The sequence below is a fragment of the Oncorhynchus masou genome, chromosome 18 (assembly GCF_036934945.1).
Source record: "Oncorhynchus masou masou isolate Uvic2021 chromosome 18, UVic_Omas_1.1, whole genome shotgun sequence".
Classification (NCBI taxonomy): Eukaryota; Metazoa; Chordata; class Actinopteri; order Salmoniformes; family Salmonidae; genus Oncorhynchus; species Oncorhynchus masou.
The window spans coordinates 32,545,910-32,568,664 of NC_088229.1; the positions used below are offsets into that span (position 1 = coordinate 32,545,910).

The 22,755-nt window shown below is 44.0% G+C and overlaps 2 protein-coding genes across 2 annotated transcripts in view; one reads left to right on the top strand and one right to left on the bottom strand.

Annotated features, from left to right (window-relative positions):
* Window positions 1-411: 411 nt before the first annotated feature.
* On the top strand, window positions 412-13,791 carry LOC135504435 (syntenin-1-like). Its single transcript, XM_064923039.1, has 9 exons — window positions 412-583; window positions 5,068-5,119; window positions 5,634-5,727; window positions 7,726-7,826; window positions 9,607-9,771; window positions 11,158-11,333; window positions 12,485-12,656; window positions 12,752-12,843; window positions 12,958-13,791. The coding sequence occupies exons 2-9, from the start codon at window positions 5,069-5,071 to the stop codon at window positions 13,010-13,012; spliced, it is 906 nt and encodes a 301-aa protein (XP_064779111.1). The 5' UTR covers window positions 412-583; window position 5,068; the 3' UTR covers window positions 13,013-13,791.
* Window positions 13,792-19,772: 5,981 nt separating this feature from the next.
* Window positions 19,773-22,755, bottom strand: part of snphb (syntaphilin b) — a 35,046-nt gene continuing 32,063 nt past the window's right edge. Inside the window, exons 6-7 of the mRNA XM_064993518.1 lie at window positions 21,888-22,040; window positions 19,773-21,540 (exon numbers count right to left, since the gene is read on the bottom strand). Coding sequence (XP_064849590.1) covers window positions 19,773-21,540; window positions 21,888-22,040 — 1,921 coding nt within the window. The remainder of the gene's footprint in view (window positions 21,541-21,887; window positions 22,041-22,755) is intronic.

Below are 22,755 nucleotides of genomic sequence, written 5' to 3' on the forward strand. Positions count from 1 at the left end.
GGATGTGAGGGAAATGGCATGGGTGTAAAAAGTATATATATTCTTTAGTAATATAGTGGAGTAAAAGTTAATGTTGTCAAAAATCTAAATAGTAAAGTACAGATACTACCACTTACTACTTAAGTAGTACTGCAATGTATTTTTGCTTAGCTAGTTACTTTACACCTCTGATTTCTAGCCTATGCTCATATTTTTTACCCCTTCATAGTTCCTGTCTGAGCTAACGAAATGCACATATTATGTCTATAACCACCCCAGATTTCTCAATTTCAACATGCTGTACTTGCAAAGACATTCATCATACATTCATTATGTAGCTAACTATTGCGTCGAGTAAGTAATAATCTTGTGACAAAATCAACAGCAGCTGCTAGGCGGTCATTGGTTTACGTCACAAGTGATTGATTTGCGTTTTGTCGACCAGGAAATGAGCGGTGAGGTGACTCAGAATATCACTCTATCGCTCAGGAATATCACTTCTCAGCAGCAGTGGTCTCGTCCAAAGTACGCAGCAAAAAAGGAGAAGTGTATTGGAACTATATTCGGAGATTTTTCTAATATATTGACAACCAAAACGTTTAAGGTGAGTTTACATATTTCTAACCACATCTCCCGTTAGCTAGCGTATCTAATTTAGCTAGCTAATGTAATTGCAATCGAATTTAAATCATGAATAAGGGATAATATAGCGAGCTACCTATCTAACTTTACCTGTTATCGAAGCAAGTTAGTTCACCAGCGATGTGTTAGCCAAGATTAGCTGAACAAAGAATGTTGTCTTGATACGTTGATTTAGTTAGCTAACTGTCAAACCTAGCTAGTTACTACTAGTTACTGTTTAGCCACAACTTTGTTTTTTTTTAGCTGATTAAGTCCTATAGTTTAGCTAGCATATAACAGTTAGTTAACTAACTAACCACGTGTGTTATCTAGCCAGCTAATATATGTGCCGTCTATATGGTGTCAAATTGTTAGTAATATTAAGTAATGCTATTAAAGTTAGCCTAGCCAGTGAAGTAGCTAACTAGCTAGCTAACAAACAAGATAACTAGCTAGTTAGCTAACAATAACTATCGATGTTTACAACTGTTCAACTCAATGTTTCAAACCCCATACTCGTGATATTATCTGATTTCTTGACACATTCTGGAGAATGTAAAATGTCACACTAGAGATGTGTGTAGAGCTGTAAACCTAGCTCCAGACCCATATTAACGTTAAGAGAGTTGGGACAACTTTTAGAATGTAGAATATTGTTCTTATTCTAGACATTCGGTTCCATAGCATTGTTTAAATATCCCCCATGTAATTTTAATGGGGAGCTAACATGGCTGCCATAAAATGTTGAAATGTATCATCCAGAAACCGCATTGGCCCAACTCTAAATACATATCCATATTTTACAGGGATCTAACTAGAGCTAGCTGTAACCAGGCTTAGGAAAATGTGGTTAATAATAGGTTCAAGTTTGGCACAATGTCTACCTAGTGTTTTAGAATAATATCAGTCACCCTCTAGACACTGAAACAGGTTTATTGATATGTTTATGCTATGGTGCAGTAGGGCTTTGAAGGAGAAGATTTGGTATATACTGGTTGAAAAAGAGGGTGAGTGCTGCCATAGTGGTGCACTGGACATAACAGTTCAAACATAAGTTATAACAGACATTGTGATCATTGTCATAGTTTTCCTCCTCCCCCACCATCCCTGCTCTCTCTAGCCATGATTACCACAGCTCCCTTTCTCAACCATGTCAATAGACCAGAATACGTTACCAAGGGGATACCATTCCTCATGTATCTTGCCAATTCGTTCAGGCTCAAGGAAGTGCTGAAATTTACGCCTCTGTTTGTTGCTGCTGCTGGACATATCGGGGTAATGGCTAGACCAAAAGCCAGTTTACAAAAATGGATGTTGGTATTTCGTGCAGAGCGACGGAAGTTGCATCACTCAGGATATTTTTTTGTCAGAAACATTGTTCTTCTGTCCCTATTTGAGTCTCAAAGTTAGTCTATTCTTGTTCAGGAATTCCACCCACATCAGTCCTAAAAAACAACCTTGTAGATCCTATTTGAGGAGGAAAATGTTATTTTCCAAGCTTACCTGGGAATAACCCAGGCCATATTTCTGAATGGGTGAAGGAGATAAAAGGAACAGTTGAGATGAAAACCTGGAAAGTGCCTTGGTGCTCAATGACATAATGGAGTGTTTGTCTCCCTGGTCTGTGAATGGGATGCGTAGTGTAGTCTTGGCCTGAGTAGGAAGTTTCTCAGTAATGTAATTGTGGTCGGCATGTTTAGATTGGCTCTGGGATTGTGCTGAACGTTTACATTGTTGTGCTTATTTTTATCCGTATTACTGTGTAGTAGTGTCAACTAGTTAGTAGGGTTATGTCTTTTCACAATTGTTTTTTTTTCTATAATGGTCTTTTAGCGGAACAAGGATTTGGTTGTATTCATGCGGCAGTGTTATGCATGTAGGAGTAAGTGTAATTTGCATCAATGTTGTGGGATATGGTATATACATGTGTAGGATTTTTATTTTCCTTCTAAGTAAGCTGTGTGTTGTATCTTTTTTTTTTTTTTTTTTTTTGTCGTGTGTGTGATCTGTGGTCATGGTAAGTGTATCATTGCCTACCTCTAAGTTCCCATTTCCTGTTCCTAGCATATAGCAGATCTTGTGATCTTTTCACAAAAGATGGTGTCACTGTCAGTAATAGAGAAGTGACAAAGGAACAGCACTTTTTGGACTTTTCCTTTCTCAACCATATTCTAATGAATAAGTTGTTCAATGTACGCATACACCAACACCTTCATCAGAAAAGCACAATAGTAAATCAATCAATCAAATTGATTTATAAAGCCCTTTTTACATCAGGTGATGTCAAAGTGCTGAAAAGAAACCCAGACTAAAACCCCAAACAGCAAGCAATGCAGGTGTAGAAGCACGGTGGCTAGGAAAAACTCCCAAGAAAGGCTGGAACCTAGGAATAAACCTAGAGCGGAACCAGGCTATGAGGGGTGGCCAGTCCTCTTCTGGCTGTGCCGTGTGGAGATTATAACAGAACATGGCCAAGATGTTCAAATGTTCTTAGATGACCAGCAGGGTCAAATAATAATCAGTGGTTGTAGAAGGTGCAACAGGTCAGCACCTCAGGAGTAAATGTAAGTTGGCTTTTCATAGCCGATCATTCAAAGTTTCTCTACCGCTCCTCCTGTCTATAGAGAATTGAAAACAGCCGGTCTGGGACAAGGTAGCACGTCCAGTGAACAGGTCAGGGTTCCATAGCCGCAGACTGAACCGTTGAAACTGGAGCTGCAGCACGACCAGGTGGACTTGGGACAGCAAGGAGTCATCAGGCCAGGTAGTCCTGAGGCAATGTCCTAGGGCTCAGGTCCTCCTGAGAGAGCGAGAGAATATTTTAATTCACACAGGACACCGGATAAGACAGGAGAAATCCTCCAGATATGACAGACTGACCCTAGCCACCCGACACAAACTATTGCAGCATAAATACTGGAGGCTGAGACAGGATGGGTCGGGAGACACTGGTTCGAATCCAGGCTGTATCACATCAGTCCGTGATTGGGAGTCCCATAGGGCGTCGCACAATTGGCCCAGCGTTAAGCCTTTGTCCTTAAAGGCAAGGTGTGTTTTGCGTTGCATGATGATTAGTCATTCATAAGTGACAGAGCTCGCGCTCTTGGGCATGGTATCTACTTTAAACTTAGGGTTTGTTGAGTTTCTGCTATGCCCTGTGCTACAGCTGATCTCTATTTACTCTGTATACTGAAAGTGTGTACTCAGTCATGATGTCATTCCCTCTTTCTCTGAGTTTCATGTCCCACCTTTTCCTTTCTTTCTAACGAGTGTAATATAAGTGAGCTCTTAGTTGCTCATTACCTCTGGCTGTACCACTTCTAGTAAAAGGGAATTTGCACTGTCATCCTGTTTCCCTCGCTATTCAATTAGGCCTAGATCCATTAGTTTTGCTCTGTCTTCCTCAGCCATGTGATGGTAGTTTTCCATGATAATTTCTGTGGTATTTGTTTTCCAGCTTTGAGAGTGCAAGTACTTTGTCTTTATTCACTCTCAGTATGTTGCATCCCAGACCACACATCAGGCCTTTCACATACCAAGCAGATACCACAACAAGCTTCCTCATATTTTTCAGTGTTTGCTAATAGGTTTCAGTTTACCTTTCTTGGTTTTAGTACAGTTGCTATCAACTTTTTTTTATGCCCGTCAATGTTTTTTTCTTGATAGTAGACGACCAGAGATCAAACGCGGCTCATTGAGATATTTTGGCAGTGTGCTCGTTCAGTGGGGACAAGGCAGATAGCAGGCTGAGGCTTGCGTAACATGTTTTCTAACCAACGAAGTGCCTGAGGGATGGCTGTGTGAACGATGACACATTCTGCCTGCTGTGTATGTTTTGACTGTTAGCTTTAGCCTTAGCTTATAGGCTACAGTCAGGCTGGGCTAGTTCTAGAACTAACCATTTAGAAACTATGTAGATAATCTGGCTTTCTCTGACTTGTTTGTTTGGTCTTGTAGGCTGTGAGGTTTCTGACCACCCATCTACTCCTTAGCCTACATCACATCTTTCTGTTGCCATTAGCTACCTTTCGCTCTCTTTTTCATCTCACAATAATGAAAGGATGTGCAATGATAAATGGGTGCTGGATGGGCAGAAACGGATCATGGTGGATTAGTGGTGAAACACTTAATTGAAAAACAGGAATCTCATTAAGAGCTTTATGGTTCTGGAGTCCCAATGCCATTCCATGTCTGTCACACGGTCAGAGCTGTTTATGGTCATGGTTTATCGACAGACAGACCAACTGCTGTGCCCTCCAGCAATTCTGTCTGTGTGGTCGAGACGCCATCGGGCTGTTATCTCAAATAGGCTTTCCCCCTCTGGACCTGTCCTCACCCTAAATTTCAGCTATTGATTCTCATCAAAGGTTAGCAGTTGATGGGTGAGCTCCCATTTGTATTGATGCAGTTTTTACTCCTCACATGCCAACACTTAAACATTTTATTTTGTTTTTTTCCCCCACACAGAATGTCACTGTATCCATCTCTCGAGGATCTTAAGGTGGACAAGGTCATGAAGGTAAGGCAAACCAAGTAACAGACAGAATATTCAACCATTTTGAAGTAGCCTACTCTGAGCTCCTCTCGGCTGATCAAGTTCTATTCCTGTTAACAATGAAGCTAGCGGGAGGCTAAAACCACATAAACATTTAAATGAAATCGGCCTTGCTCTTTGTTAAAAAGAGAGGAAGACAAATTGGAGTAGTTCTCTGAAGCTTACGCCAAGGTCTTCTAGGGTCCATTACACTCTCTAGTGACGTTTTGTCTTCCAAATAAATGTTCTAATGGATATCAGTCCAGCTGCATATTATTGTAAGGTGGGACAACGTTATTACCTTTCCTGTTTTTTCACTTCCAAGAAGAATGAAGTGGCTGTTTTTACAAAGATTTGTACTTATTTGCATTTGCTAGCTTAATGGTATTGTTTGTGTGTGTGGGTGGATAGCCGGGGGAGAAGTCCTCTTATACTGTAAGAGTTGTATTGAGTTTCAGTATGACAACTTAATACAATGCTCTACTGTCTTTCTCCCTAGGCCCAAGCCCAATTTGCCCATACCACTGCTACCCCAGCCATCGCTGAGGGGTGCTACCAGCCACAGGCTGCTGGCCTGGGGATGCCATCAACAAGTAGGTCCCTGGCTCTGTGAGGCCTGTAATCACACGTTGAAGATCACATACCATATTTTATAGATTCCCTGTTTGTTGCCTTCCTGCAGACCAGGACCCATATTCACAAAGCATCTCAGAGTAGGAGTGCTTATTTAGCATCTGTTTTGTCTTTTAAATCATAATAAGAGCGGGACCTGATCCTAGATCAGCACTCTGAGATGCTTTGTGAACACGGGCCCTGATCTCTCACTTTCTCCCCACTCTTTTGTCACTTGGTTTCCCTCTCCATCTTTGTCTCTGGTGGTGGTCTTCCCTGAATCAGTCTATTCTTAGAGCAGGCAGGCATTTGGCCTCTATCGTGTTTTGTGGTATTGAGGGGAAATAGATAAATGCATAGAGAGAGGATGGGGTCTTGGGCCTACTAGGGGAGTGAATGTAATTTCCCTCAGCTCCTACTCCGTGGCTCTCACTCCTCTCAGCCTCAGGGTCTTTGAGTGAGGGTGAAATGGGCAGGGAGACTGCAGTGAGTAGTCCCTCAATGCACGAGTCCAAATGGGGGAGGATGATGCAGGAGTACAAGATAAAAGGAAAGTAGAAGATGGACAGGGGGCCCAGGGGGAGGACAATGTGTTTTTTTTTCTGCTCTTTTTCACTTGTTCTCCTCTTTCACTCTTGCTCTCTCTTGCCGGTTCTCTCTCAGGATGGGATGTCCTCTGGGCTTTTGTTTTCTTCCAGTGGAGCTAGTTTAGGGTTGCCATGGAGAAGGCTGGCCGAGCAGCAGGGCTGAGGAGGGGGGAGGGATGTTTTTTTCTCAGGCCCGAAGGGGACTGACTGGAAAGGAGGTGAAGGAAATGGCTCTGGCATCATCACTGGACTACAGCCCAAACACAGCTCCCACTTCTGCCCCCCCCTCGTCCCCTCCCTCTTCATAGGAAGAGGTTGTAATGATGCGTGTAGGCGGTGGTTGGGTGAATCGTCTGCAAATCCTTCTCACACACAGCATCTGTGGTCTGTGTGGGTGGTGGTCTCTGTGTTCCTTTGCTTGAACCAAAAATAGTGCCCTATAGCCAGTATGAATTTTATGCTTGTCTACTGTTTGACTGTCTCTGTCTTATCATATCAGTTTAAACAGGATGCACCTGAGCTCAAATTTGAGTTCCATAGCAAACGGCCTGAATACAAATGTATTTTTGTGTTTTATTTTAAATACATTTGCTAAAATGTATTTAAGCCCTTATCCACATAGGCTGACCATGTCTTTGCATCTGTGTACAATTTGTATGTATGTACTTTTCCTTTCCACCCTTCCCACTGTGCTCTGGGTGTGGGTTTGACATAGCACAGGTCTCCTGTTCACTGGACAGGTGCAATACTCTGAGGGCAAGAGCCAAAACATGTTGGTTTTACTTAATAAATAAGATGTACTTCTATTGTCCTCCAAGAGTTGCTGAATCTCCTCTACTTCAGTTTTCTCCTCAATTCATGCACCTTGTTTGGAGAGAGAGGTTGCGGCAGTGCGGGCACTCCAGCCCAGCCTGCTCCTGCCAGAAAAGTGGAACAGGGAAACAGCCTTTTCTTTCAGAGCCATGAAGAGAGGGGGGTCCTGTCAGGAAATGAGAGCTGTGCTAAAGCACAGCAGCCAGGTTATTAGTAGCATTCCTCCAGAGCAGCTCAAGACTAACCCTGCTTTAGTGGTCAGTGTGACTGAATACAACCCATCACAATGTAGGAGTGTTCAATGCCTCTTATTGCTCATTATGTAAATATTGTAACACATACCGACTGAAGAGACATACAGAAAATGTTTTTTGTCAGTATTGTGTTCTGATTGGTTGACTTCTGAATATCGCATGTTTATTTTAAGGGGGTAGTCGACGCAAAATGTATATTGAGTCAAATTCCCCTGACCTTGAATTGTCTGAAGGCCCATAGGGACAAAATCCACATTAATCCATTGATTACTTTTGCCACAGCCAGGAGTCATAATTATTGTATTCATGCGTTTTTCTCTTCTAGCCCTGTACCCTAACCTGGAGGATCTGGGAGAGTACATGGGCCTGAGCCTCAACAGTGATGAGGTGCAGAGGAACATGGCCCTGGTGCCCATAGCAGACAATGTAAGTATTGTGGGTAGTTTTTATCCACCAAGCACTACGAGAGAGAGCCCACCTCTAGTTGGTGTATGTCAGATGACGCGTTTGTGTGAAGGATGTCAGTGGTGATCTCGGTCAGAAGTGTTTTCTCCTCATTGGCTGAGTGAGGGAGAAGAGGAGTTGTCTGTGGATGCCTGAATATTATGTAAGGTCTATATCTATTGCTTCTATCTGATGCTTAGATGTCAGACAGAGGACCCCTGTTCCATCAGGCCAGCTCACACAACACATCCTGTTTGTCTCTAGTGAAGACAGCACGGCCCTGACTGAAGCTTCCTCCGCCTCACAGAATAGGTTGCATTCAAAAGGGTATTTGGAAGTGCAGCTAGTAAATTCAGCGGATGTAGTTAGTCAATGCAAACCACAAGGCTTCAACAAGAGATGTATGGTACTAAACCCCCCCCCCCCCGGTACATATTTTGTCAAGAGTTGTACAAGAATAAGACATGTAGCCTAGTTTTTTTGAGGGGGAGGCAGGAGGGACATTGGTTTTGAAGGCGCTATGAGACTGAGTCATAGAAGACTCTTTAGAAACCAGAGTGCTGTGTAGCACTGTGTTCCAAGAGCACCACTGACTCACTCGGCAGCAGCCTGGAGTGTGAGTGGGTGAGGCCTCTGCTCCCCCTCAGTGTGTAGGCCAGTGAGTGTGGGTGAGCTCTCATAATGCCCAGTATTATGTCCACTCACATTTAGTTCTCTTATTCACATTAGAACACCAAAAAGAAGATTCAAGAAAATGCCAAATAAACAATGTAGATTTAGTCTTCTAACATATGAGTGAGAGAACAAGAAGTCATGTCAAAAGCAGGTCTTATCATCTTTATTAAATTCTATGTGGTTTAATCCTCCTGGCTTAGCAAGTGGAAGTTTTCCAGGTCATGCTGGGAATTGAATCTACACCGAACAAAAATATCAAGGCAACATGTAAAGTGTTTGTCCCATGTTTCATAAGCTGAATAAAAGCGCCCCAAAATGTTCCATATGCACACCAAGCTTATTTTTCTCAAATGTTGGTAATTAGCATTTTTCCTTTGCCAAGATAATCCATCCACCACAGGTGTGGCATATCAATAAGCAGATTAAAATGCATGATCATTACACAGGTGCACCTTGTGCTGGGGACAATAAAAGGCCACTAAAATGTAATTTTTTTCCTACACAACACAATGCTACAGATGTCTCAAGTTTTGAGGGAGAGTGCAATTGGCATGCTGACTGCAGGAATGTCCACCAGAGCTGTTGCTAGAGAATTTCATGTTAATTTCTCTACCAACATCGTTTTAGAGAATTTGGCACTATGTCCAACCGCCCTCAGACCACAACTGCAGACCACATGTATGACATTGCATGGCCGAGCGGTTTGCTGATGTCAACGTTGTGAACAGAATTCCCCATGGTGGCAGTGACTGTTTTTCTGATCAACTCCCCTACCTTGTTTGTTTAAGGTATCTGATCAAGAGATGCATATCTGTATTCCCAGTCATGTAAAATCCATAGATTAGGGCCTAATTAATTGATTTCAATTGACACATTTTGTTATATGAACTCTAACTCAGTAAAATCCTGTAAATTGTTGGGTTGCGTTTTTTAATATTTTTGCTCAGTATACCTCCTCCCATGGACATTCCATTCCATCTCCAACTGCGTATTAATGTAGCCTTCAATTCCACCCCTGCCACCTCTCTTTCAATCTCTGAATTATCTCTCAATTTTATCTGCCTGTCTCTTCCCCCTCCCTCTACAGCAGGTGGCAGTGCCCTCAGGCATGGGCATCGGTGGCATGGTGAGTCCTGTGACTGGGTCAGACGTGGGGATCAGGAGGGCAGAGATCCGACCCGGCCTGCGTGAGATCATCCTCTGTAAGGACCAGGATAAGAAGGTCGGCCTGAGGCTGAGGGCCATCGACAATGTGAGTCATCATGATAGCCTTACCACCAGACTAAAGCTTGGAGTTATCTATCCTCAGGCCAGTCTATATCTTGGCCGCAGGCACTTGTTCTAAATCTGTCTAAGAAACTTAAATCCCCCCTAAAGCAATCGCTGAATATTTATTAAATAAGCAGTCTAGCCTATATAAATATACAGTGCATTTGGAAAGTATTCAGACCCCTTGACTTTGTCCACATTTTGTTCCATTGCAGCCTTATTCTAAAATGGATTAAATGGTTTTCTTCCCTCATCAATCTACACACAATACCCCATAATGACAAAGCAAAAAACATCATTATTATTTTTTTGTTGTTGAAAATATCACATTTACATAAGCATTCACACCCTTCACTCAGTACTTTGTTGGAGTAGCTTTGGTAGTGATTACAACCTCAAGTCTTCTTGGGTATGACGCTACAAGCTTGGCACACCTATATTTGGGGAGTTTCTCCCAAAGAGTTCAATCTTGGTTTCATCAGACCAGAAAATCTTGTTTGTCATGGTCTGAGAGTCCTTTAGGTGCCTTTTGGCCAAATCCAAGCGGGCTGTCATGTTCCTTTTACTGAGGAGTGGCTTCTGTCTGGCCACTCTACCATAAAGGCCTGATTGGTGGAGTGCTGCAGATGGTTGTCCTTCTGGAAGGTTCTCTCATCTCCACAGAGGAGCTCTGTCAGAGTGACCATCGATTTCTTGGTCACCTCCCTGACAACGGCCCTTCTCGCCCGATTGCTCAGGTTGACCGGGCGGCCAGCTCTAGGAAGAGTCTTGGTGGTTCCAAACTTCTTCCATTTAAGAATGATGAAGGCCACTGTTCTTGGGGACCTTCAATGCTGCAGAATTCTTTTGGTACCCTTCCTCAGATTTGTCTCGACACAATTCCGTCGACCTCATGGCTTGGTTTTGTCAACTGTGGGACCTTATATAGACGGGTGTGGCTTTCCAAATCATGTCCAATCAATTTAATTTACCACAGGTGGACTCCAATCAAGTTGTAGAAACATCTCAAGAATGATCAATGGAAACAGGATGCACCTGAGCTCAAATTTGAGTTTCATAGCAAACGGTCTGAATACAAATGTGTTTTTGTTTTATTTTAAATACATTTGCTAAAATGTCTAAACCGTTTTTCGCTTTGTCAGGATGGGATATTGTGTGTAGATTGAGGGAAATGTTTTATTTAATCAATTATAGATTAAGGCTGTAACGTAACAAAATGTGAATAAAGGGAAGGGGTCTGAACTCTGAACGAATGCACTGTATCTCGTTTCCACTGCAGACCGAAGAGGAATCTGTTATTCCAGCAGGGGAGACTATGTAGTGTGTTATTAACTTCAGTGGAACATGTTGTATTTCCTCTCCTCCTCAGGGAGTGTTTATCCAGTTGGTTCAAGCCAACTCCCCGGCCGCCCTGGGGGGGCTGCGCTTCGGGGACCAGGTCCTCCAGATCAACGGGCAGAACTGTGCTGGCTGGAGCCTGGACAAGGCCCACAAAGTCCTGAAGGCCGCGGCCGAGACCCGCATCGAGCTCATCGTCCGGGACAGGTAAGGAGATGAAGCAGCACGTGTTGCACTTAGATGTAGACGGAGGGAAAGTGTCAGTAACATGCATGTCAGTCTCTCCTGGCTCAAAGTTGAGGAGAGATTGACTGCATCACTATTGGTCTTTGTGCGAGGTGTTGAAGGTACCAGACTGTCTGTTCAATCAGTTGGCACACAGTTTGGACACCCATCGGAACAGCACAAGACATGCAACCAGAGGTGTCTTCACAGTCCCCAGGTCTGTATTAACTACATGGAACTCTGCCACCCCAATCTAGCAATAAAACCAGTTTTAAAAGAACACCTTACTGTACAAAGGGGAAGAGAACCATATGTTGTATTATAATTTGCACTGTACTATGTATTAGACCTAGATATTGTGTGTTTGTACTGATATGCAGGCTATGTGTGATGTTTTAAATGTATGTATTTCAGTCCTTGACTAATGATGTTCTGCACGATGTCATGTGGACCCCAGGAAGAGTAGCTGATGCTTTTGCAGCGGCTAATGGGAATCCTAATGAATACCAAATGAATGACGACTAACATTTTAATGAAATGTATTTTATAAAGACCTTTTTACATCAGCAGTTGTCACAAAGTGCTTTACAAATACCTGGTCTGAACACCGAAACAGCTGAAGCAGAAGCACAATGGCTGGGAACAACTCCCTGGAAAGCAGGAATCTAGGAAGACCTCCAGAGAGGAACCAGTGTAGTCCAGTTTGATCAGTTTCCTGGATTATGTCATGGGGTTTTGGTGTTTATCAGTATGTCTGGGCATTAGGGGGAATACTAATAGATGATGCGTAAAATGTCCTTAGATGCTCTGTGCTGTGAAAATCTGACACTGTAGCTCTGGCTCCTCCTGCTGGACATATCACCACACTTGATGTACATTTTTGCTGTTCGGCTAATTTCTATCATCTTTTGAGAAACTGCATTCTGATCAAAGGACATGGTAAAAAAAAAAAAAGGCCTAAAGTCTAAAGCAGGAAAATAAAAGAATTGTCCTTGATTAAAAAAAGCAGCTTTAAGCCACTACCAACCCTAACCCATTTGAGAGGTTTTAGGAGAAAGTGGACTGCGCTACTACTAAGTGCCCTTCTTGAGCATTGAGTACCTAATTTGTCTTTGTTTGTGGTCTGACTTCAGGCCGTTCCAGCGTACTGTCACCATGCACAAAGACAGCTCGGGTCACGTTGGGTTTATCTTCAAGTCGGGCAACATCACTTCGCTGGTCAAGGATGGTTCGGCCGCTCGCAATGGCCTTCTGACCGACCACTACATCTGTGAGATCAACGGCCAGAATGTTATCGGCCTCAAGGTGAGTTTTGACTTGTAACTGTTGACGGAGACTTCTCCATAACGATGAATGTGTCAAAATTGTCTAATGTATGCTAATACTCTGTTTATGTGCAGGACGCTCAGATCAAGGACATCCTGACCACCTCCCCTACAGCTATGACCATCACCATCATGCCCAAGTTCATCTACGAACACATGATCAAGAGGTAACCGGTCAGCAGCTGAGTGTCTAAGGAATAGAATTACACTGTTTCCTCAGATCAGTAACGCTGGTAAAATACTTAGCCATTTAGATTAATAGAATGTGTTTTTGTTTTTAGAATGTCCAGTGGTCTCCTAAGATCAGCCATGGACCACTCTGTGCCAGAGGTGTGAGGACCAGAACGTGACCACGTTCTCCTGCAGGATGGTTCCCATTGGGCCCCTAAATGTCCAATGGGGTTCTTTCTCTTTCGAAAAACCCTCTTGTATCACAATCACCTTCATCGTAACAATAGTTATTCAATGTAGTTCCTTTTATACTTCATCCCTCTGTCTAGATTTACATTTCATCTTTTTATATGATCATTCTTGTAGTCAAGTATTACATTATGTATGTGGCATTGCATTGAGTACACATTTATTTTAAAGACATGAACATTGAGTCCAGAGCTTCCTCAAATATAGCATGGAAATGGATCATTGGCTCACCCTTTGTGTCAAAATGCTGTAAAAGCCAATGACCCCCATGGTTGTTGATCGTTCCCCTATGCAGCTGGGGTGTTACGCTGGGCGGATCCACTAAGTGCACTTTCCACTTCCTGTTAGAGGTAGTCTTTCCTCTAACCATTTCAGTGTTTTCTTATTGTTCAAGTGGAGTCAAAATAAACTAGGAAGTATGTCAACAAGTATGGAGAAGTTAACTCTGGGAATTGATTTGTTTGATGCACAAAGTAATCAACAAATAAAACATATCTAGGGTTCGATCATGTTTAGTGCATATATTCCGTGATTGATGTGCACAGCGTTTCTCTGAATGTTCCTTTGCTGTTCGTTTGGTTGCTTTCTTTTTGTAATCCTTGATAAATCATACAGCCATCATTCTGAATGCTAGAATCTAAAAGTTTATATACAAAATAACTGTAAAACAAATAAATAATCCTTCTGTTCATTCATTCTGCTGTCCACTCAGTGTGTGCCCTCATTTTACTCAGAGTATATGTCCCTTTTTAACCTTTTATTTAACTAGGCAAGTCAGTTAAGAACAAATTCTTATTTACAATGACGGCCTAGTGGGTTAACTGCCTGTTCAGGGGCAGAACAGATTTGTACCTTGTCAGCTCAGGGGTTTGAACTTGCAACCTTCCGGTTACTAGTCCAACACTAACCACTAGGCTACCCTGCCGCCACATATCAACCTATTTACTCTAGTTTAGAACACCCATCTTCTGCCTTGCACAATTTTAGATGATTTAATCCCTTTAAATTGGCCTTTGGACTACTAATAACCAGCCATAGTGCTTAAGTAATCTTGACAGTATTGCTCTAAAGAATGGATGGTCGGGCCACATTCCTTCATATCGGGTTTCATAACGTCACCTGTTGAGAAGGTATCCTTTTAAAGGCTGCCAGAACACAATAGTGGGAATGCCCATGAGACTCGAACCTGAAACTCATTTCATCAACTTGGTTAAATTCCTTTTCCACAGCGATTTTAAATTACTTCCATTTAGTGAAAACATTTGAAAGTACTTTGTGGATAACTGAACAGAAACACAAGTGTCAGTTTTACATCATGCGGTTTAATATGGGGCCTTTTGGTTTTGCTTTATACAGTATGGTGGGAGTGAAAATGCATCTGTACTCATGAACTGTGTCTGCACTGTACACACTTGCCATTAAGATAATTGATCTATAGCTATTAATAATGATGGCTACTTGATCCCCATACAAGGCATTTAGGAGGGAAAATGTCCTTCAGGTAAAGATGTCTCATAACCATCTTTGATATAGATCCCTTTACATCCAACAAATAATCTGACAATTAGACATGATACTGCACATTCAATACAATACCCTCAAAGAGAAAACGTTATGATTTCCACCAAGATTGTGTGGGTTTCTCTGGGATATACAGTACAATCTCACATATCCCACATTAATGCACATGTACTGTCACTGACACAACCTACCTCAGAGCAACAATACAGTGCTCTGAATTGGACTGAATGTATAAACAGAATATGAGGTACTAAGATATCTTCCATTCACATTGTAAAATGAAGATGAGTGACATGGATGTAGGATACAGTAACAACCCTGTTAAAACACTGCTTTCCAAACAAAACACTCGACTACCTCTTTATCAATGTCACAACATTACGTGCTATACACACTGCTCAAAAAAATAAAGGGAACACTTAAACAACACAATGTAACTCCAAGTCAATCACACTTCTGTGAAATCAAACACTTTGGAAGCAACACTGATTGACAAATTTCACATGCTGTTGTGCAAATGGAATAGACAACAGGTGGAAATTATAGGCAATTAGCAAGACACCCCCAATAAAGGAGTGGTTCTGCAGGTGATAACCACAGACCACTTCTCAGTTCCTATGCTTCCTGGCTGATGTTTTGGTCACTTTTGAATGCTGGCGGTGCTTTCACTCTAGTGGTTGCATGAGACCGAGTCTACAACCCACACAAGTGGCTCAGGTAGTGCAGCTCATCCAGGATGGCACATCAATGCGAGCTGTGGAATGAAGGTTTGCTGTGTCTGTCAGCGTAGTGTCCAGAGCATGGAGGCGCTACCAGGAGACAGGCCAGTACATCAGGAGATGTGGAGGAGGCCGTAGGAGGGCAACAACCCAGCAGCAGGACCGCTACCTCCGCCTTTGTGCAAGGAGGAGCACTGCCAGAGCCCTGCAAAATGACCTCCAGCAGGCCACAAATGTGCATGTGTCTGCTCAAACGGTCAGAAACAGACTCCATGAGGGTGGTATGAGGGCCCGACTTCCACAGGTGGGGGTTGTGCTTACAGCCCAACACCGGGCAGGACGTTTGGCAATTCGCCACTGGCGCCCTGTGCTCTTCACAGATGAAAGCAGGTTCACACTGAGCACATGTGACAGACGTGACAGTCTGGAGACGCCGTGGAGAAAGTTCTGCTGCCTGCAACATCCTCCAGCATGACCGGTTTGGCGGTGGGTCAGTCATGGTGTGGGGTGGCATTTCTTTGGGGGAGCCGCACAACCCTACATGTGCTCGTCAGAGGTAGCCTGACTGCCATTAGGTACCGAGATGAGATCCTCAGACCCCTTGTGAGACCATATGCTGGTGCGGTTGGCCCTGGGTTCCTCCTAATGCAAGACAATGTGGCTGGAGTGTGTCAGCAGTTCCTGCAAGAGGAAGGCATTGATGCTATGGACTGGCCTGCCCGTTCCCCAGACCTGAATCCAATTGAGCACATCTGGGACATCATGTCTCACTCCATCCACCAACGCCACTTGCACCACAGACTGTCCAGGAGTTGGCGGATGCTTTAGTCCAGGTCTGGGAGGGGATCCCTCAGGAGACCATCCGCCACCTCATCAGGAGCATGCCCAGGCGTAGGGAGGTCATTACAGGCACGTGGAGGCCACACACACTACTGAGCCTCATTTTGACTTTTTTTAAGGACATTACATCAAAGTTGGATCAGCCTGTAGTGTGGTTTTCCACTTTAATGTTGTGTGTGACTCCAAATCCAGACCTCCATGGGTTGATACGTTTGATTTCCATTGATAATTGTGTGATTTTGTTGTCAGCACATTTAACTATGTAAAGAAAAAGGTATTTAATAAGAATATTTCATTAATTCAGATCTAGGATGTGTAATTTTAGTGTTCCCTTTATTTTTTTGAGCAGTATATATATATATATATATATATGTCCTAACGTAAGCTCCAATGACCTACAGGTATGTCCTAACGTAAGCTCCAATGACCTACAGGTATGTCCTAACGTAAGCTCCAATGACCTACAGGTATGTCCTAACGTAAGCTCCAATGACCTACAGGTATGTCCTAACGTAAGCTCCAATGACCTACAGGTATGTCCTAACGTAAGCTCCAATGACCTACATGGTATGTCCTAACGTAAGCTCCAATGACCTACAGGTATGTCCTAACGTAAGCTCCAATGACCTACAGGTATATGTCCTAACGTAAGCTCCAATGACCTACAGGGATGTCCTAACGTAAGCTCCAATGACCTACAGATATGTCCTAACGTAAGCTCCAATGACCTACAGATATGTCCTAACGTAAGCTCCAATGACCTACAGATATGTCCTAACGTAAGCTCCAATGACCTACAGGTATGTCCTAACGTAAGCTTCAATGACCTACAGGTATGTCCTAACGTAAGCTCCAATGACTCCCAATGACCTACAGATATGTCCTAATGTAAGCTCCAATGACCTACAGGTATGTCCTAACGTAAGCTCCAATGACCTACAGGTATGTCCTAATGTAAGCTCCAATGATCTACAGATATGTCCTAACGTAAGCTCCAATGACCTACAGGTATGTACTAACGTAAGCTTCAATGACCTACAGATATGTCCTAACGTAAGCTCCAATGACCTACAGGTATGTCCAAATGCAAAGTCCAATGACTCCCAATGTGATTTGGGTAGTTCTTTTGAGCTATAAATAAACCCATCACCATGATCATCTTTGTTGATGCTTAAAGCATTTCACACAAAAACAGTACACTTTGGGGATAGGGAATTATCCCAAAGGACAGACACACTAACATCATAGCAGTGCATGACCAAATCAAATCAAGCATCTGATGGAGAGAGCTGGGTTTGTTAAAGTACTATGGTGGCAAGACCAGAACATCAGAAATCTAATTATGCTTCAAAACCCAGGAAAATAACAAGCAAATAGCAGACGGTAACTATAACATAAGCATGACCCGTTAGCCTTTAGTAATTCACTTAACATCACAGACACACACATTACTGTTAAGCTTGTTTTGTTGTGCGTAGAGGTACATAATGAAGGGGCGTTGTTTTACTGTTCAAACACCAATGAAATTGCTTGAGAAATATAAAATAGTCCAGTACAGGTTTAACAAGCGATGGCTTTGTTTACACAGGTAGCCAAATTCTGATATATTGCCACTAATTTGTAGTTTGACCAATCAGATCAGACGTTTTTCCAATTATTGGCCAAAACACCCCATGTACTGTTGGGGAGACTTCAGGTGAGTCATCTACAAATGCATATCAATATGATTATCAATCACACTATTTTCATCATTGTGTTTCTGCTAGAGACATTCTCAAACTCATTCACCTTACAGGAAGGAGTATGGCTTTTCATTTTAAAAATGCAGAGGCTTCCTGAACCACTTACACCAAGCAGGCTTTACAAATGGCAGGGGGACCATTCACAGGTCGTGATGATGAAACATAACGGGGAAGAACTACAGCAACGCACAATATCAAGACACAATACAAAAATTCCAACAGGGTTGTGGAAAGTGTTCAAATCTAAAGTACATGATGACGTTGAAAAGTGTGTAAGACAACTCCCAAGCATTTCATTAATTCACCACTCAATCTATTTCGTCAGTGCTGTTCGTGTGTTTCACAATTCATAGGTGCTGGAAGTCATCGTGAAGAGGTCAAATCAGCAGAAACACGCACAGAAGGGATTGTCAAGCAGCAGAAATGAAGAGGAATAGAGAAACAACACCACAAATGCACATCCAACGCATATTTCAGAAAGCAGCGAAACATTTTGAGAAGGATATTCCCTACGGCTAAAACACTACAGGAAAAGAAAGTTATGGACGGAAGGCAACAGTTTTCAGTGTTCAAAGAAAAATGGCACCTTTACTTTGAAACATATTCCATTAGACAGTTGTATCTGTGAGAAAGTATATTGAACACAAAATAACCTCAGAAGCAAAACTGTGGCCGCATTCGACTTTGGAAACACACAAACTTGACTTCAAGTAGTTGCTTAACCTCATAAAGTGAATAATAGTGCAAAACATTGTTAATAAATTACTAAAGAAATAAGATCTATCCTGTTTCTTCTCTAAAGAACTCAATGTACTTCAACTCAAAGGACTGTTCTTGTTGGTTGCATCACAATCTTGTGGACATCAGTTAGCACTTGTTTGGCTCAGAAATCGCTTATATTTAAACTTATATTTAAACATTACAGTACAGTACAGTCCTTGCTCAGCCTTTCAACTATTTCACGTCAATGACTACATCCATTACAGCCCTAAACAATAAGACACTCAGATTCTTCCAACTCAGGCATGACACTGCAAACACCCCAAGAACAACAAAGTCCATAATCCCTTTCCTATTTTTGAAAGAAAAATAAACTTAGTTTCAATGATTATATTTCTATTTGCTTCCTTCTTGAGATGTTTCTGGTTCATTGGTCTGGAATGACTAACACTTGGACGACGAACATGGACTGAATGCTACAAGAGTGATTGTTAATCTAGGACACCAGTGACAGGAAGCAGAAATGTACAGCAGCAGCTTGCCTGGTACCTTTAGGGGGCAACTGCCATGTGTCAAGACTTCAGTCATTCACTCGTAAATGAGCATACCAACTACTGCACAGCCATGGCTGCGATTGCCTCCAGACATCTAGGTGCTTTGGCTACACAACGCAATACAACACAGAGAAGAACACACATGCTGCACACTCACAACACACATGTCGTGTGATCACACACATTTCTTACACACGACTCAAAATGGAACTGGACCAATAAAGGGAGCCTCAGTGACGGACAGACGTTTCAGTCTCCCTGCACACAAGAGAGAGTGGTTACAATCACCATCAGTCACACTCCGGCCATTCAGTATCCATTGAATCGTTCAGTTCTACCATTTAGTGTCAGTTCAACACATCCTGGTGTCCCTCAGTCTAGCAGAAGAGGTGGAAGAGGCCACCACCAGAGAGGGTTATATGGTTTGCTGGGGCTGTCCTGTCTTCAGAATAATTTATTCAAAATCATCGCTCCCCTCCTTTCTTTACCCAGTACTTCAGGTGGAGGACAAACCCAGGACCCAGGACCAGAGAGGGCAGTGCTGTGTGTGTGCAGTTCCCAGGCTGTCATGGGGCCTGTCTCAGATCTCTGTGCCCCCCATGGCTCCCCCACCTGTGCCCGCGGGGTAGTGCCTGACTCCCCCGCCCCTGCGCAGGGAGGAGAGGGCTACTGTGCAGCAGCCACGCAGCAGTGAGCCGAAGTGGTAAATTGGCAGTCCATCGCGCCGTGCCCCCTGGCACAGCCATGCCACCGTGGGAACCACGGGCACAGCCACTGCCAGCAGGTCCACCAGGAAGTGGCGGCTCCAGTAGCTCTTCACTGCGGGTCCAGACTCAGAAGAGGTAGACTCCTCTGCTCCCCCTACTGCTCCCTGAACCTCAGCCTCTTCATCATCATCAACCTCCACCACTGTCACCCCAGCTATCTCCTGTAGCGAGCTGCTCCTGGGCTGGGAGGTGTGGGGCTGCTCCTCCACCTCCACTGACCTCACCTCCTCAACCGCTCTCTGATTCTTCACCTCCAAAACCTCCTCCCTCTGACTATATAGATCTAACTCCCTGACCTCCCCCTGCTTCCCCTCCCTCACCAACCCCAGCACCTTTACCTCCTCCTGCTTACACAACTGTACCAACCCCACCTCCTCCTCCTCCTGCTGCTTGCCTACCTCTACCATCCCCACTGCGCCCTCCCCCACTACCTCTATATGCCGCTCCAACTCTCCCACCATCTTCCCATCCTCCTTCACTGATAGGGAGGCCATATCCACTACACAGGAGACAGAGGCAGAGCTGGGTAAAGGAGTAGCAGGAGCGGGCTCAGCTGTTGTAGCTGTGAGAGTTGTCATGGTGACTGACGTCATGGTAACCGAGTCCAGGTCGTCTCCCTCATCTGAGACCCAGGTGGAGGTGGGGCTGCAGGCCTGAGAGCGGAAGGTGCGCTCGGTGATGGTGTCCAGGTCAGAGGCGTAGCCCAACCCCACCGGGACGGGGCAGCTCTCTGTCTGGACGGCCTGCTCCCTGAGGTGGTGCAGGTACAGGTGGTGGTGGGACAGACAGGAGTGGTTGGTGCTGCCCGCCCCACCCATGGCACAGCGCAGGGGCACCACCCTGTCCTGCCCGGTGCACAGCTTCTCGTAGGTGGAGGACTGTGGCAGGTGGGAGTAGGTGCTGAGCAGTGAGGCTGTCTCTTCAGATAGGAAGGCTGCCTCCAGGAGTAAGTCTGCCCTGTGACTGCTGTCTGCCCTGTGACTGCTGTCTGCCCTGTGACTGCTGGCTGCCCTGTGACTGTGACTCTCCCCACAGCACACAAAGCCGCTATCATGGTTCTCCTCCCCTGACAGGCCGTTCCCGTTCTTATCCCCCAGTGCTTGGTCGCTCAGCTTGGTGTAGGTAGAGCTATGGGTCAGAGAACGGGCGGGGGAGCCGTCACAGGACCCACACAGACTCTTGGAGCCACCCCCTCCAGTCCCTGATGCAGCGGGACTACTCCCAGGCCATGAACCCGCAGTCCCAGGCCTTCCAGCCCGAGACCCCCCTGCCACTCCTCTTGCTGCAGCAGCCTCTTGCTCCTTGGCCACCCCGTTCTGAGCCAGCTCCATGCTGAGCAGCAGGTTCTCCAGCTTGAGGTTCTGGGCGTTGATGTCCTGGAAGTATTTCTGGACGCCGGTGTCGGTGGTGTCACTGGAGCTGAGGCTGGTGCGCACCACGTCCACCACTTCCTTGAGCTGCTGGATCTCCCTGTGCGCCTCTTTCAGGGCCAGCTGGGCCTCCACGCGGTGACACTCCTCTTCAACCCAGTCCTCCTGCATCCGACACAGCTGGGTCTTCAACGCATCGATCTCAGAGTCCCTGAGACAGACATAGAAGAGGAGGAGGAGTGAGTGAACAAGGGAGGTTTAAAGAGAGAGATTTAGTAATAATGTTTGGCGATTTAGTAATTTGCCCCCAAAAAATTATGTTTATATATCAACATAATTACGAAATGACAGCGTTATGAGGGTCATTTGATGGAAATGGGGTAGAAGTTCACATTCAAATCTATATTTCAAAGAGCATAATATTTCCAAAACAAAAAATGCTCAAATGAAAATGCACTTGTTTGAACGAGACCAGAGTAAATGGGAAAATGTAATGATCCGAGTCCAGATCTTCCTTTTGCCTAGAGAATCATTCCAGTGTGTCCTTTTGTGTCTCACCTGTCCTGCAGCCTGTCGACTGACTCCTTGAGGCGGGCCCGCAGGTGTCTGATACACACCTCCTTCTGCTGCAGGGGTGTGAGGTACTGCTCTGGGGGAGGGGGGCGGATGCCATGGTTATCTGTACATGAGGCGTATGCCTTCATGTGACGCCTTGGAGAAAGAGAGAGAGGAAACAGGAGAGACAAAGATGTATAGGAATCCATTATCTTCTATAAGCTGAATTATAAGACATTATTAAAACCCCTTACACTCGTGGGAATTGGCCTATATGGATAGCGATAGATTGAAATGTTTCTTACAGAAGAAATATGGAAAGCATATGCATAACTATGGCAGCAATTAAAAAGGGAACAGTTTAGAGATTACAGGGAAATTATTAGACTAAATGTGAGGACACAACAGTTCACCTGACACATGACTGAATCCAAACATTACACTGTTGATTTTATTAACATTTGACATTTACTGTACTTTTCACCACATTTGTTGATAATTACATCTGAAAATACTTTGGGGGTAGGTACAACATAAACCCTTGTCATTTTTTGTCTTGAGTGAGAGGTCGAACTGGCGTCTCCAAGTGGCCACACACCTCTCCAAAGTGTGCACAGTTCTTAAGTCATTTCAATGCACCTTTATGACTCAAAGAAGTCTTCAACTATAAGGTGCTCTTTTTTTACTCTCCTAGTGGTGACGTTCTAAAGCAAGCAGACTTATATTTATTTTGTTTGGAACACAGCACTGTGTCCCAGACTTCACACAATTACTGTTGTTGTTGAAACAATCCAAAAATGTTCCATTATAAAATCGAAATCTGGGTCAGGTGGGCATAATTTTATTTCCAACATTCATGTCAAATTGTATT

What these genes read in the sequence shown, in the direction of transcription:
- LOC135504435 (XM_064923039.1), top strand. Translation starts at nt 5,069, where the DNA reads ATGTCACTGTATCCATCTCTCGAGGATCTTAAGGTGGACAAGGTCATG. An exon ending in TGGTGCCCATAGCAGACAAT is followed by an intron (nt 7,827 to 9,606) that starts GTAAGTATTGTG and finishes CTCCCTCTACAG; the next exon opens with CAGGTGGCAGTGCCCTCAGG. An exon ending in AGAATGTTATCGGCCTCAAG is followed by an intron (nt 12,657 to 12,751) that starts GTGAGTTTTGAC and finishes GTTTATGTGCAG; the next exon opens with GACGCTCAGATCAAGGACAT.